This window comes from Channa argus, chromosome 13 (assembly GCF_033026475.1).
Source record: "Channa argus isolate prfri chromosome 13, Channa argus male v1.0, whole genome shotgun sequence".
Taxonomy (NCBI): Eukaryota; Metazoa; Chordata; class Actinopteri; order Anabantiformes; family Channidae; genus Channa; species Channa argus.
Window position 1 is genome coordinate 548,368 of NC_090209.1, and position 15,881 is coordinate 564,248.

At 39.1% G+C, this 15,881-nt stretch overlaps 1 protein-coding gene across 4 annotated transcripts in view; it reads left to right on the forward strand.

The window, feature by feature from the left end:
* The window catches only part of LOC137139771 (neural cell adhesion molecule L1.1-like), a 45,309-nt gene that overhangs the window by 21,171 nt on the left and 8,257 nt on the right, over positions 1–15,881 (forward strand). For 3 of the 4 annotated variants that reach the window (XM_067527494.1, XM_067527498.1, XM_067527496.1), the window contains 16 exons: positions 1,055–1,215; positions 1,442–1,601; positions 1,896–2,023; positions 2,106–2,207; positions 3,269–3,475; positions 3,836–3,906; positions 4,050–4,275; positions 6,257–6,363; positions 8,428–8,695; positions 8,959–9,081; positions 9,796–9,972; positions 10,115–10,228; positions 10,525–10,674; positions 11,934–12,065; positions 12,180–12,252; positions 12,944–12,955. In XM_067527494.1, the coding sequence (XP_067383595.1) occupies positions 1,055–1,215; positions 1,442–1,601; positions 1,896–2,023; positions 2,106–2,207; positions 3,269–3,475; positions 3,836–3,906; positions 4,050–4,275; positions 6,257–6,363; positions 8,428–8,695; positions 8,959–9,081; positions 9,796–9,972; positions 10,115–10,228; positions 10,525–10,674; positions 11,934–12,065; positions 12,180–12,252; positions 12,944–12,955 (2,211 nt within the window). The remainder of the gene's footprint in view (positions 1–1,054; positions 1,216–1,441; positions 1,602–1,895; positions 2,024–2,105; positions 2,208–3,268; positions 3,476–3,835; positions 3,907–4,049; positions 4,276–6,256; positions 6,364–8,427; positions 8,696–8,958; positions 9,082–9,795; positions 9,973–10,114; positions 10,229–10,524; positions 10,675–11,933; positions 12,066–12,179; positions 12,253–12,943; positions 12,956–15,881) is intronic. The other variant, XM_067527497.1, reaches the window with a different exon arrangement.

Below are 15,881 nucleotides of genomic sequence, written 5' to 3' on the forward strand. Positions count from 1 at the left end.
TATATGTGTAAAACCCACTCAAATAAATATAAATATGTGTGTGCGTGTGTGTGTGTGTGTGCACTCACCCACTAATGAAAATAGTCTCTAATGAGTGTACAATTTTATCCCCTTTGCGTAACATTTATTACTAACAAAACTTAGTATGTTTCAAATGTGCTGTTTAGCAGCAACTGGGCTTGTTTGTGGGTTTCACAGCTCATCTGAAAGGTTTTTTCAGTTCTCAGCCACAAGTTCAGGCCTATAAACCCTGGGGAATCTTTAAGTCATTGACCCTTCAGTGATTAGCTTGTTCTTCCACTCAGTGTGTTAAGTGTGTTGTTGGAGTCCCATGAAGTCAAGTGTGAACAACTGTAGAACCCAATTGGAAATGATGAAATAACTGCATGATAAGCTGGATCATAGGCCACCACCAAACATAGGTAGATTCCATGTTTAAACCCCCACCATCTGAAAGACAAGGGTCTCTTCTTTTAAGACAGCAATGTCTTAAATGGATTTATGTCCAATTTAACATACAAACTTGACCCTCTGTTTTGCGGGTCTTTACTCTGAACTGAGCAGTACTTTGGGATGGTTGCATTAACAATGAGCACTCTCTAGATTGATTTTCTGTTCTTGAGATGAACTGAAGTTAAAAACCATAATGACATTATGTACAGTGGTCTAGCTGCCACTGCGATCACTGAAGTATTTCTAAGAATTAAGGTGTCTGAAAGAAAGGTAAAGGAATATATTTCATTAAATATTGTTAGTTTTTGGTAATTTTGTTTGCTTTAAATACTAAAATGTATTTAGTTGGACGGGAATCTATTGAGTAAAATAAAGACAAACACCTTTGTTATATGTTTAACCTCAGTGTGTTTTCAGTCGCTCGCAGTGAAGTTAGAGTGCTGCTGTGTTTGACAAAGTACACATACTATACAGGTAAAATCCTGAAAATCCTGTCTGCAGGTACTGTGGTGTTCATTTCTGTGTGTTTAATGTTGCAACGATGTCTAACAAACTCATGATGGACTTGGCTGATGTCTTTGTGCGTGTGTGTTCCTTGTAGGGAGAGTGAGGGTGAGGTACCTCTGCTTTCTGACGCTCGCATCTCCCTGCTGACGAATGGGACCATCGAGCTGTCCAATGTCAGCCACGAAGACAGTGGAACATACACCTGCACTGTCAAACACACCAATATCTCCATTTCTGCTCATCTGGAAGTCTTTAGTGAGTTACACACACTTTGTGCTAGGAGTCAATATTTCAAAAAGAAATCCTAAAAACTTTGTGTTGTCAGGGTTGAAACGCTGCTGGAAAAACATTTATTGTGTATTTAAAAATGATATGATATAAAAAGTTATACAATATAGAATGTTACATAACAAAATGGGGTTACATGTAAATATAAGATCCAATAAAACTGCAGTGCTTTGTTTTTCCTTTTTCCCTTCAGATCGAACGTTGATACTGAGAGCTCCTCAGGAAGTGTACACTCTCAGAGGAACCAGTGCTCTACTGGACTGTCACTTCTACAAAGACCCTCGGCTGCACAATCACCAGGTCGTGTGGAGGAAGGACGGCCACAAACTGCAGGAGTCATCACCAGAGGACAGGTAAACACGTGTAATGACATGTTTCAGTCCAAAGCAAAGTTACAGGATGGTAAAACAGTTATTAGCCCTGTTTGTAAGCTTGTCTCAATGCAGAGGATGAGAAAGATCTGAATGTTTCCATAGACATTGTCTGTGAGTTGGATGTCCACTACTCTTAATAAAAGATAAACAGTTGTTAATCCGATGGTAAATCCCACTGCTTTCATGGTCCTTTAGAACTAGTTTGTGAGACCATGTTAGAAATACAGAAATTATAAACTCTAAAACCAAACATGAAGCTGTTTGTGTGTGTAGGTACACTATCTTTAGGAACGGCACCTTGAGGCTGACAAACCTCCAATTAGGCGACACGGCTTCTTACTCCTGTGAGGTCATCACCGACTTGGACCATGTAAAGGCCAGTGGCTTCATCACCGTCGTAGGTATGTCCCTATGTGTGCATGTGTGTTTGCATGTTAAGTGTGTGGAACACTTTGAACCAAGAGTTTACTGTTTGGCCCTCAGCTCGACCGGACCCTCCTAAGGCTCTGTCTCTGTCTGAAATCGAGGACACCAGCCTCACTCTCAGCTGGATCCCAGGACACGCACACAACAGCCCCATCATAGGTAGTAAAAACATCCAAATACACACACAAACAAAAGTATTTTGCTAGTTTCCTTTTAATTGAAGTTTTAAAATCGCTTCACAAACAGTGGCTGAGATCAATGTATTGGATTTTGTATATAGATGTTTTATTTGCATGGTAGAGTTTTAAGTTTTAGGTTTTTAGAGTTTTCATTTGAGTCTGCAGAGAAAAACTGTGTTCACTAAACCCATGCAGTGATTTCTACCATAGAATGATTTCTGTCTTAACGGACAGTGGCCCCTCAAGGCCCAAACATCATGACCATTCACTATTAGCTTTTGGCCTTGTCCCTTGAGATTTCCCTGGATCTCCTGAAACTTTTGATTATGAACTAAAGATAATCCCCAGATTCTTTGCAAATTTAAAGTAAGTAGTGAGTAAGTTTATAGTAAGAAATGCTATTTTTGAAATTATCGAATTTTTACACAGAGATTTCTCTTACTTCTGACAGACTCCATCTGCCAACTGGCCTGTTTCTAAATAACCATATTATTTGTGTTCACCAGGTGTTGATTAGTTTAGTTTAGCTTTTTAATATTACACAACTTTTGCAGTCTTTTGTTGTCCCTGCAGTGTTTTTGAAACTGTGTTGTTGGCATTAAATGAAAAATTTAACTTATACATTTGCTTCACTGGAGTCAAAAAGGCACCTTTTGCTTTTATCCCTGTGCTCTTGTCTCGTTCAAAATGTAGAGAAGCACCTGATATCAGATACATTATCCTTCTGATTTTATATGTTGGCTTTGTAATGTTTACAACCAAAAATAGGTTTCAATTTATTTTCTATAATTGCATTATTTTATTATTTACATGTGTCTTATTTTGGAAATTGGGTTGCAATTAAATCTGCCACTTACAGTGCACACGCATTCAATCTATTTCCACCCTTCCATTTGTGACATAATATACAGCATGCTATGATTATCTATGTTGCCTTGGGGTCATATATTGTGTATATATGTGTTTCCTTGAGATTCCTACTCAGAGATAGTCCTAATATTATTCTAATAGTCCTCACAGTGTCTAATGTCCATCTCCTAGAATTCATTGTGGAGGCACGTGAAGAGCAGCACACAGAGGAGAGGATGTGGAGGTGGGAGGAGTGGAAAAGAGCACCTGGGGAATTCAACCAGCTGCAGTTGAACCTTCAACCCTTCTGCACTTACCGTTTCCGGGTTATTGCCGTCAATGAGCTGGGCCCCAGTGACCCCAGCCAACCTTCAGATTACCACAGCACATTGCCAGCTGGTGTGTTCTATGGCCCTTAAACCTTGAGATGTTTGTCAGATGTTTGATCACCAAATGTGTCTCTATTAGGACCCGTGATTCTTACAATAATAAGATACAACTCATAGCAAGTTAGGCACAGCACCCACAGGAGAAGCAGCTCAGCACAGAGTCAACTTGTTTTCTTCACTTCAGCTTTTTCACAGAACACGTTCAACATATTGTTCTGGTTTCTGCCGTCCAAAAAAGGGCCAGGCTTGCTGTTTACTGCTATTCCCAGTCTTTGTTAAACTTTGACATGAGTGTTAGATTTAAACGACTTTAGATTAGAAGATTCATCTGACACGTCTCACTATCTTTCTCCCTCCGCCTACCCTCTAGCTCCTAACAGTAATCCTACTGGGGTGCGCAGTGTCTCCACTGACCCAAAGAGTCTGATCATCACATGGGATGTGAGTATTCCAACCTGTATGTATTTGTGTGTACGCATGCTCAGGTGTGTGCACCTGTGCGCAATAGTCAAAATTAACTAACTACATCTAAACAAGCACTGTACTTACTTGTATTTTTGAAAAATTGCTTTGCATCTGTGCAGGAGATGGACAAGCGCTCACACAATGGCCAGGGCTTCCATTACAAGGTGTCATGGCGGGAGGCTGGGGGCACAGGTTTACACTGGAATCACACCTATGTAAAGTCTCCACCATTCTTGGTCAACAATACAGGAACGTACACACCATTTGAGATCAAAGTCCAAGCTGTCAACTCACTGGGAGAGGGACCAGCACCAGATCCACAGATCGGACACTCCGGAGAGGACAGTACGTCACCTGAACTCTTTGGATCATTCAGTAACAGAATAATAATTAGAATTTAGAATTTTGAATTAGAATTTAGAATTATGACAACTCAAATAAACTCACTCCTATAAACGATGAAAAAAACTGGCACAATCCCAGAGGGATGAATACAAAACTAGAAACAAGGAATTAACTCAGACATAAGCACTAAGGAATTTAACGAGGGCTGAAATGACAAACTAGGAGGCAGAATGAAAAAAAACTAGTGACAGTGAAACTAACCATAATAAGTCTATAAAACCCAAACATAAACCAAGGGAGTAGATACTAGGAATCTCAATAGGAGAACGAAACATAAACCCAACAAGGATGAGGCTAATTAACCAAGGAGAAAATGAGGGAGCTAGAAAGAACTAAAACAAAGACACCAGGAAATAACGAACACTGGCAGCGCTAAACATGAAAGTAAGACAGACAGACTCAGACTAGAAAACAAATAATACCCATAAGTGAAAGGTGAACATACAGGAAAATGACCAAGACACAGAAACAAATCAAATCAAACCTCAGACCAAAGATACAGGTAAAAGAATCTGCAGTCCAAAAACCACGTGTGAAGTGTTGAAAAGGGGTAAAAACTAAAAGTCCAAGACAGGAAGTGAGTATGACAATCTGTGAGTCTCAATAACCAGTTACACAATGTTCTATAGTAAAATCATAATCAACTTGTTTTTATGCTTTACAGCTTATTGCTCCATTTTACAGAAAATAATCAAGTTTCATGGCACATCTGACTCTGAATAAAAACCACTTGTACGGAATTGTAAACAGAAATGTTTGACTTCACATTCTTCCCTCGCTCCCTTCATCATGTTTTTAATCAGGACTGAAGGGGAGGACTACTTTCATCATAATGATCTTCCAGCTGAACGTGAATTTTGATTTGAAGGACGTTTTGTCTGGGTAATAAGATGCTAATTGTGTGGATGTGTATCAGTCATCATCAGGGCCCCAATACTTTGTCACACCAGAATCCCATCCCTCTTCTTGTCCCGACTTAGAAACAATAAACACAGGAAATCACACCAAGACTTCTGCCAAAAGTCAAATCCAGTTCCTCTTTCTTTGGAACGAAACAGCCACAAACATTTGGATGACTGATCCACATAATTACTTTGGTGTGTAATGATCTTGCTTATGCTGGGAAACAGGGGTCTTCTGTGGAACGTGGTCACAATCAGTAACTCTCAGTAACTTGATTGTTTGGCAAATGTCACAAGTCATGGACCGCAATGACTGATGGCCAGACATGACTGATGGCCAGACATGACTGATGGGTAGACATGACTGATGGGTAGACATGACTGATGGGTAGACATGACTGATGGGTAGACATGACTGATGGGTAGACATGACTGATGGGTAGACTCTTTTTAGAAAGTGCAAAATGAGTCAGGGTTTTAAATCACATCATGTGTGCTTGGCATCTGTAGTAGAACTGCATGTTAATCTGCTGTAACTAATTACATTTGCTTATATCAGTGGAGATAATGGAGAGCTGGGCTCGGACAGGAGGAAGCAGCGTTGGTTATTGTTCAGCCTGGTCTGTTCGTGGACTGTTTTGCCTTTAAACATATTCATCCGCTTCATCACTGTTAGTTTATGAGGCCTGTTGTTGCTGTGATTGTATTTAAAGAACACGAGATAGGGGAAAGTGCTGGTGCTCACCGAGCTACCACTTCATGCCTTTTTAGAAATGTTATTATCAATCAGTTTCTTAATTTAAAGCCCCAATAAGCAGGATTTTATACGTAGGACTTGTGTCATTTGTTATCATTGCTGAGTTGTGATTCATTTTTAAACAAACTGTTACTGAAAATATTATACATTTTGCAAAGCTGTTATATACAGTGTAGTACCTTTTAGTTTAACACAGTTAGTATTAACGCATGCAGAGTGTTTGCCTTTCTCTTATCCTGTGTCCCTCTCATCGCTCTGTCAGTCCCTGAGGAGGCTCCAACTGGAATCGACACAACAGTGACGAACAGCACAGTCAGAGTCAGGTGGACTGAAGCCCAGAATATCCGAGGTCTGCTGCTGGGATACAAGGTACCAGTTATTACAAGTGTATATTTATTAGAACAAGTTTGAATTAGTTAAGTAACTCATTTGATACATAAACCCAAAAAGAGGCTCATCCTATGAGTTCAGGTGAGCCACAGCGGATCATTTTGTCCACATGTTGATTTGACACAGTTTTTACGGTAGATGCTCTAGTTGTGTTCTGGACGTTGGATGCTGGACGTTGGATGCTGGATGCTGGATGCTGGATGCTGGATGCCCTAGTGCCTATAGAAAAGCATCAGCTTTTATAGAAAAGCATCAGCTTTTCTATAGGGCTGCAGTTCATCAATTAATCAGTTGATCTATTGAGAAGTAATCAGCAGAAATTCTAAAAGCTGAATAATTATTTATTTTAATGAATTATTTATATTTATTCACCTAAAGGTTAATATTTTAAATCATTAAATGTCCAACGCCCCAAAACTCCTAAATTTTAATGACTTTAAAATTTAAAACCCACACACCATCACATTAAAGGGGCCGGAACCATTTCAAATTGTTAAACATTCATTTTCAATCATAACTAACTGCTTTCAGATGTATTTCTGAATCTAGCAAAGTCATGGAAAAGTGACACTAAAGGCTGAGACACAGCTTCCACAGTAGTACCGCCGTACTTAAGCATGAGCAGGAAACTCCACAACCAGTATTGATAAAATACTCCCAGTTTAGAATCGACCTCTCTTACATCAGTCCACCCAAAGAATGTTTTACATTGGCACAATGTAATTTTCATATTCTCACAGTGTGGAGCCCTAGCTGTAGTGGGGGTCTGGCAAAAATAAAACTTAATTTAAACGTAATTTAGTGAAATTAGGTTTTAGTTTCGGTACTTACTGCAGGTGATGTGTTTAATGGCACGTTTACATTTTTTCAGTCATACTCTAACTCATGTGACCCCAGAAACACACATAAAAACCACATGGAAAAACAAACCACAAGTGATCATCGAAAATGTCAGCGAATTAATGAAACCACAGAGTTATTCCAACTAGACTCTTCAAGGAAGCTTTACCCTTAATAGGTATCTACATTTTACATTTACATTTAGCAGATGCTTTTATCCAAAGCGACTTACAAGACAAGCAATAATCTAATTCAAGGAGAAAACATCAAAGCAAAGTCATATCAGAAAAGTGTTCACAGTTCACGAGATGCAAGTGCGAGAGAGCAGAAAGGATTTTTTATTTTTTATTTTTTATCTTTTAAGAGATATCTATGATAATAAGTATGGTAAAAATTTGTATGAAGACTTTCAGTCAGGACCAACGATCTTCTCATGGCCTCAGATAATGGACAATTCTATATACTTGTTCTGTTAGAACACTCACAATCACACACCGATGGAGCTGGCCAACGCTAACTAAGCAACTAAGTTGGGGTTCAGTGTCTTGCTCAAGGACACTGAGACCGGACGATTCGGGGATTGAACCAACAGTTTCGAGATTGGTGGACAACCGCTCTACCTTCCTGCCACAGTCACCCAAAGGGTTAGGGTTGGAGTTACCAGCTCTGTGTTTTCTTGTCTTTGTTTTATTGGGCCTAGTGGCTCAATGGAAGAGCATTAGGTTAGGATGCAGAAGGCTTCAGGTTTAATCCCATCCCACCAAGTGTGGCCCCACCCAGCCACCAAGGGCAACCTTGGTGTCAGTCCCAGTCCTGGATAAAACTGAGAGGGTTGTGGCAGGAAGTGCATCTGGCATGAAAACTCTTGCCAAATGAACGTGCAGAGCACATCCCACTGTGGCCGAAAGCCACTGATCTTTGATCCCCCCCGAGAACCACTGATTTAGAGTACACTGACTCAATGTCCAAGTGTTTACATTGTATTACTGATTTCTGTTTATCTGTTTATTATCTGTTTTCTGTAAAGAAGCTCATTCTAAATGTATTTAATAGCAAAAAGAAAGCAGCACTTATGGGGGAGGGTACTGCTACATTTACGAAATTTTTGTGTGTATTTGCACTTTTACTTGATTCAATTTTGTGAGTACTTTATCCACAACAACATACACATTTAGCAATTTTGTTTTTTGTGCATCCCCGCAGATCTACATCAGGAGGCGGGGTCCCAGTGTGGAGCGGCTTCGGAGGTCTCTTGGAAAACTACACCAAAGAGAGAAGGGCGAGGAAAGACTAGAGAGAGGGAGGGAGAGAGATGAAGACCACAGAGTGGTGGTGGTCCATGGCATGAAAAACTCAGAGGAAGTGGCAGGGCTGAAACTTTATTCTCATTATGAGCTTTATGTCACTGCCTTTAACAGCAAGGGGGAGAGCCCCCCCTCCACACCTCACTACTTCAACACCCCAGAGGGAGGTAGGTTCTAGTAAGGGTCAGATAACAGGAATTTATTATTAATCTTAATGTTGTGACTTTTATGCTCTTGAACAACCATGATGATACTGCTCATATGGCAAATACGTGAGCCCGAAACCCCTGATCCCCTGTTTTTGGAGATTGTAGGCAAATTCTAAAATTAGATGGGGGCTGATTAAATGCTCCTATTAAAGATTCTGTATCTGGGACTATGTATCTAGAGACTAACTGGTGTGTTTGTGTGACTGTGTGTGTGTGTGTAGCTCCTGGTCCTCCTGCATCACTGAGGTTTGACAGCCCATCAGAAACATCAGTTGTTCTCTACTGGACCCCTCCACTTGAAACCAATGGGATGCTGCTGGGTTATGTGGTGCAGTATCAGCAGGGTAAGGTCTGACACGGGCTGTTCGTAGGTTAATGGAATGGGAGGGGGATTGAAAACTATTTTATATTAAAAAGCAAGGCAGACGCAGCAGGGAGATGCAGCCAGTTGTCAAATTAAAACTAAATAAGAGCAATTAAAGCTCATTTATGTACATGTCATATCTTTTTTGATCGGTGTGTGCAAAATTGAAGCCACTGAGCATGTAAAAAATAGGTGGCACCAAAGGTTTATGACTGCAAAGTTTCAAATGCAGTTGTTATTCAGATAAACAGCCGATGTGATTGGTATATTGTTATTGGATTGCTGTTTCTGAAGCATTCATGTGGAAGTAACAGTTGACCGTTGGTCAAGCTCGAGCTAGTATAAAATCAACTGTATGCAAAACAATGTCCAACCTTTGCTCCATCCTCTCCACAGCCCGTTAGGTATTAGACACTATGAAATTGCAATGAATAAGAAGCTGAAAAATGTACTGATCAATCAGCAATTGGTCAGATTATGTGACTCATTGGAAGAGCCTTGCTCAAAACCATCTGGGAGCAATTAGCGTGTCAAAAACATCTCTTCACTTTGAGATAAGTTTTGGAGCATAACTATATATGAAAAAATGCATACAGTACAGAATGTTGGAATATTAAATAGCCTAAAATCCAAATACTTAAGTAAAGTATACGTTCCTAACTGTCAGGTCCCTGTGTGTGTGTGTCCTCTGTAGAGGTGCAGAGCGGACACAGCCTGCTGCAGTTGGAGTTGATCGATGATCCCAAGAGGAATCATATTGTTCTAGACCATCTGGATCCCAGCAGCTACTATGACTTCAAAGTCATAGCCCGCACGGCTGCTGGAGATGGACCCCCTGTCACGCTAAGGGGTGCCACCCTACTGGAAGGAGGTACATGTAACAGCAGTTTACAGCATTCGGTCCAACTAGTTCTAATATTCTCCTTGAAATATAGTCACTTGCTTATTTCTTATCGCTCTCATGGACTTTTAGTCTTTCTCAAAAACCTTTACACATTTTTCTCTCCTTCCAGTTCCTCCCTCAAATATCACCATAATTGCCAGTAACACATCACTCAACCTGAGCTGGGTGCCTGAAGAACGACACCGAAACTATGGATTCCACATTCGCTACCTGAGAAAGAGTGGTAAGAAGGAGTAAGAGAAAGACAGGAAGAGACAGAGCAATTAAAGCAAATGATGGTTAGTGACAAATAGGGGAGAAGAAAAAGGAGAGAGAGAGAACAGAAGCCACATTCATTATTAAATGGATATTTGCTTTTTGGTTGGCTTATGTGTAGAACACATAGAACAAATGTATTAAAGGTAAAGGGAAAGTAAATGAAGACAAAGAGTCAGAAAGAGAAGGACAATATGACAAAGTACTGCTTTACTGATCTGTGATATTTGTGTGTGTGTGTGTGTGTTTGTGTACGCTTTGCAGCCGGGGGTGAGTGGAAAGAGTCCGAGGTGGTGAACTCTTCGCAGGGTTTCCATTCGCTGACAGGCCTCCAACCAGGAACTCAGTACCACCTTGTGGTCATGCATGGAAACTTTACTCAGTGGGAAGATGTGACATGGACCATAGGACCAGGTAAGAGTGCAAAGAAAAGCACACAGTACTACAGCTTCTACATACGACTTATTCTACGTTGGGAAACAAAAGAATTGAATTTAAACCTAAAGCGCTGCAAGTTTCTGTCAGTCTTACTATGAGGATGCACATCTCGGATTTCTGTATGCGATGCACAAACGCATGTCAGATTTTAGATACATCCTAAGTTACGCTCTAATGTCCTGCCCCTGTGTTTTTGGTTAATAAGTGAACAATGAATAATCAGTTAGGGAAGCCAAAAAGTCCAATACATCATTAAAATAATCATTTAAATAACTAAAAAATTATTTATTAAAAGAGTAACTATGTGCAAGTCATCATCAACAGTTAATCATAAGCAGACTGTCGATATTTGAACCAGATTCAAAGTACAAGGTCAAAATTAAAGAGTGAAAGGTTTTAACTTGTAATAAGAGTAAAATGTTTGAATGTAATAAAAGATTATTTAAGCTGGATATTCAAATGTCAATTGTTCATTTCCATTTGGAAGGAAACATCCAGTTAATAGATTCATACTAAAAGAATATCACATCAAATATCTGTTCTCACATTCTCATCCATATTCATCATGATCATCATCAAACAAATAATTCATCAAACAGCACATCTATCAAGTGAAGATGCTGATTCCAAACTGGGAGAAACAGTGTCATATTAGCGAGCAGGGCTTCACATTAGGCCACTAATCTTAAATCTGATTGCTTTCCGTCACACATTTGTTTCCTGACTTTGCGTGTAAAACTATAATCTGTGATTTGTTTATTAGTTTGAACCTTTATTTATTTGAGAAATGTATGAAGAAAATATTTTTTGTGTTTTTCATCGTATTTTCGGAAGAGAAGCAAAAAGATGCACCACCCTCAAAAACGTTGGGACAGAGGAGAAGTAATGATTCATGTAGCACTGTTCTAGATAAATCCAAAAAGAGCAGGTTAAGATGAGTTAGCTTATATCATATATATTATGTTAGTACATATTAGTATATGTAATAACCTCTTTCACCCTGCTGTGTAATTAACTACCCAGAAACTCCTTCCTGTTCAAGGTGGTGGTAACAACAGCTCAGAAGAACATAATAAGATCTTATCCTCAGCATGTTTTTCCAGCTGATTTTAGGCCATCGCCACAAACTCGTTTTAAAAAGTCACTGATGACTCTGACACATATGTTTGATATCAAGGATTTTTTTTGCATTTCTTTGTTTTGGGGTTTGTTGACAATCTCTCTCCGTCTCTCAGTGCCATCAGAGATGCCTGGTGGTTTTGCCACCCAAGGTTGGTTGATAGGACTCATCAGTGCCATTGTGCTGCTGGTGCTGATACTGCTCATCCTCTGCCTTATCAAGCGCAGCAAGGGAGGCAAATATGCAGGTTAGACAAACTACAAATTCCCATACTAACTAAACATACGCACTGACACATTCACACTTTAGGCAGCAGCGATATGTTTGGTGTTGAGATGTTTTTGTTGATGGTGTTTGACAGTGAAGGACAAAGAAGACAAGGAGGTGGACTCTGAAGCTCGGCCAATGAAAGATGAAACATTTGGAGAGTACAGGTGAGTCTGCTCTCAGCTTCCGTCCAGTGAGTTGACTGAAACATGTGCTTTAATAGTAATGTAACATTCACAAACTGTCCAACAATTATCAAAACATCATAGACTAAGTCACTTTATTAGCAAAACATAAAAAAAAACTTCACCTCCATCATAACTCCATCATCTTATTAGAACAAACAACCTAATGTACATACTTGTTTCAATGTTTCCATAACATTTCTGGAAATCGGATACTGCAAATTATACACATTCATTTAGGCTTCATTTAGAAATGAATCTTTTTCTTTGTCAGTCTGAAGAGGACTTGGTCTCTCCTGTCCATCACAGAGTTAGGAGAGTAAAAAAACACTGATTAACTATTATTATCTGCTACTTCCAAACACACAAATAATGTGTTCCTCCTACTTCCACTTAGTTTCTAACCAGCCTGTGCCCTGTGCTGCTCTATTTGCTCCTCCTGTGACAGTTCCTATTTCAAAATCAAATTGAAATATTGTCAAAACAAGAATTATTAGGTTTTGTCATTTTAAATCATTAGTTTCCATGTCAGATCAGAGCTTGGTAACTTTATTATGTAATGGAACCTCAAATGAGGTTTGATTGGATTTGTTTGATTTGACCACTCCCATGCTCTCAGCTCTTCTTCCTTCATGTCTCATGTATCTTTGTTCCCTAAATGCTCTGGCTGCAGATCCTTGGAGAGGTGAGGATGTTCCCTGACTCGATTAGCTCTTCTGTACATGCATGTTGCTTTTTGTGTCTGTGTTGTGATCGTTTGTCAGTGCATTTATGCTTAGTCACACAACTGGAACCTGGTTTGGTCTTTGTTTTAAGGTCGTGGTTGTGTTGTCATTGTAGACATGCTGGTAAACACTACCCTCTAAACAGCTTCTAAGTACAGAATCACTCAAGATTTGTAGGAGATTTAAAAGTCACATGTGAACTTATTCAAATATAGATCTGAGAGCTGAAATTCCTCTTACTCAACCTTCTTTCCTACGTTTTAGAAAGGAAGTTTTGTATACGAACAGAAAGTGAGGGGATTCTGTGGTTATTACAAACAGCAAAAAACAGCAACATTTGCTGACTCCACATAACACACAGGTTTAGGTATCACATATACGGGAGTAATTGCAACGCACTTGCAGCTATGATCTTTAAAGATTCCGTGTACAGTTTTATCGCAAAAAAAAAAGAACATCCCTTAATAATAGGAAATGAAAGCATGTATCAGTTAATAAAAGATACAGTCTTTGGTGTGTTTAACACGTCTTTTACAGGTTTGTCTGCTTTAATGATAGCTGCTAATGTTTCCTAGCTTACTTACAATAAATCCTAATAGATGCAAGGAAATCCCTGTGTTTTTAGTTTCAGTGACACAGAGTTTCGCTTAAAGAATATGATTAATTAAAAATATTCTTACGTGAAAAACAATCAGAGACAATGACGAACAGCAGCAGTAACTACAAACCCCATTTTCAGAAATGTTGATAAAAAGAAAATGCACAGATGTTAGACCTGAGAATTTTTAGGTTTTTTGTTTGTTTGCTCTTTTTATATTAAATGCCAGAAACAAATCTCAGAAAAGTTGGGATGTGTTTATCACTGTCACTACGTCTTTTAACAACACCTTGTTAAAAGAGTGACAGAGGCTGACAGAGGGCAGGATGTGACGTGCGAGACAGCGCAGCAGAGGGCAGCACCAAGACAGCAACATGGCGGCATCCAGTCAGTGAACTAAAAACCAACAAACGACTTTCCCATTCTTTTGTGGAAAAAACAGGCTGTTACCACTGGTTTTAAGAAAAGTTTTAGGACAGCAATGCCCAGAACGGATTTTATCTTTTTTTTCACTTTCACACTTTATACTGGAAGACTTAACGGACCTGGAAGCATTCATAGATTATTACTACTACTACTGCAACATGGATAACAACACACAACATCCCAGCATGACTCCTCCAACCCAAGCAAAAGATGAAAAAAATCCCCATCTACAGATACTAGTGACTTACAAACTACGGACATTGAAGTTAGTGTTTTCTATCCCTTAATAGAAAATAAGATCTACTTGTCACATTTAAAAGTTAGAACAGTCAAATAATTCACTCCAAACGACTGTCAAGACACTCAATGAAAAAATGGACTCCTTCACAAAAGAAAACAAAAAGATGAAAGAAAATATATTGTACATTGAAACTAGAAGCATGCGTGAGAACCTGATATTCTCCAGCATCCCAGAACAACCATCCGACAACCCAGAATTTATGAAAACACAACTGAAACTGGCACCGGTCAATCAGATTCCACCGTGTTCACCGTCTCGGATCACGTTCGAACAAACACCCTGACCCATCATTGCCAAACTTTAACACTATAAACACAAGGAACTGATTAAGAGCAAAGGAAAAGAACTGAAAGGAACCAAATACGGACTCAGAGACCAACTTCCACGTGAAATAAACGAACGGCAAAAAAAACTCTATCCCATCATGAAACAACACAGACGAAACAATAAACGTGCATCACTGACACTGGACAAACTGTACATCGAAGGACAACTGTACCGTGACTCCAGCATCACTTCATGGCTTTTCTAACAAACACAACATTTATCAAACGCAGAAAACCACATCAGCATGAAATAACAAAGCCTCCACAACCATTTCCTTCCTTCCTTCCCACTACTCCCTATGCATGAGTATATATTACTCACTAAGGCAGAACAAACATCACTTCATTTAAATTAAGCTTCTTAATCTACAACCAACCATACAGTCAGTTAAACTAGTATCATGGAATGTGTGTGGCTTCAGAACCCAGACAAAAAAACTTAAAATCATAACACACACACATTATTATGAATGCATCAATTAACCACACAAAGCTTACACTTGCTAACATCTATCTAATCACCCTGTCACAACAAAAACAAACTAAAGCCATTATTTTATCATGAGATGCAGAAAAAGCATTTGATAAAGTTAACTGGACATTTCTTTTCATCATTGTTCACAAGTTTGCTTTTGGAGAGTCTTTCATCCACTGGATAAAACACTATATACTGCACCCAGAGCCTCTGTAATCACAAATGGGGTCACCTCAGAGAGTTTTACACTTCACCGGGGAACCAGACAGGGATGCCCACTCTGACTGTCTCTATTTGCCATCTATATAGCAACAGCCATACGACAAAATGTCAGAATTAAAGGAATCCAGGACTTTATGCAGATGACATATTACTACACTTACAGGAACCGTACAGCTCACTAAAGTAGAGATTTAATATTATTAATGAATTTTCCCTAAACTCAAATTATACAATAAATTCTAACAAATCACCAATACTGTCACTCTCTGAAGATAACCCTCCTTCCATTTCATATTGACAACATTAATATTTAGGCATTATTATTTTCCCAGGCTGTCAGAGCTTTTTAATCTCAACTATTACCCTATATTTAATAAAATAGATTAGAAACCTAGAATCTCACTGTCAACAGCCTTGAAGCACCTAATTTCCAACACTACTTCCTAGCAACACAACAGCAACTGCAATACCTATTGAAATGGATTAAAAAGGATAATTACAACAACTCATGGATGGACCTAGAACAGAATCAATGTAA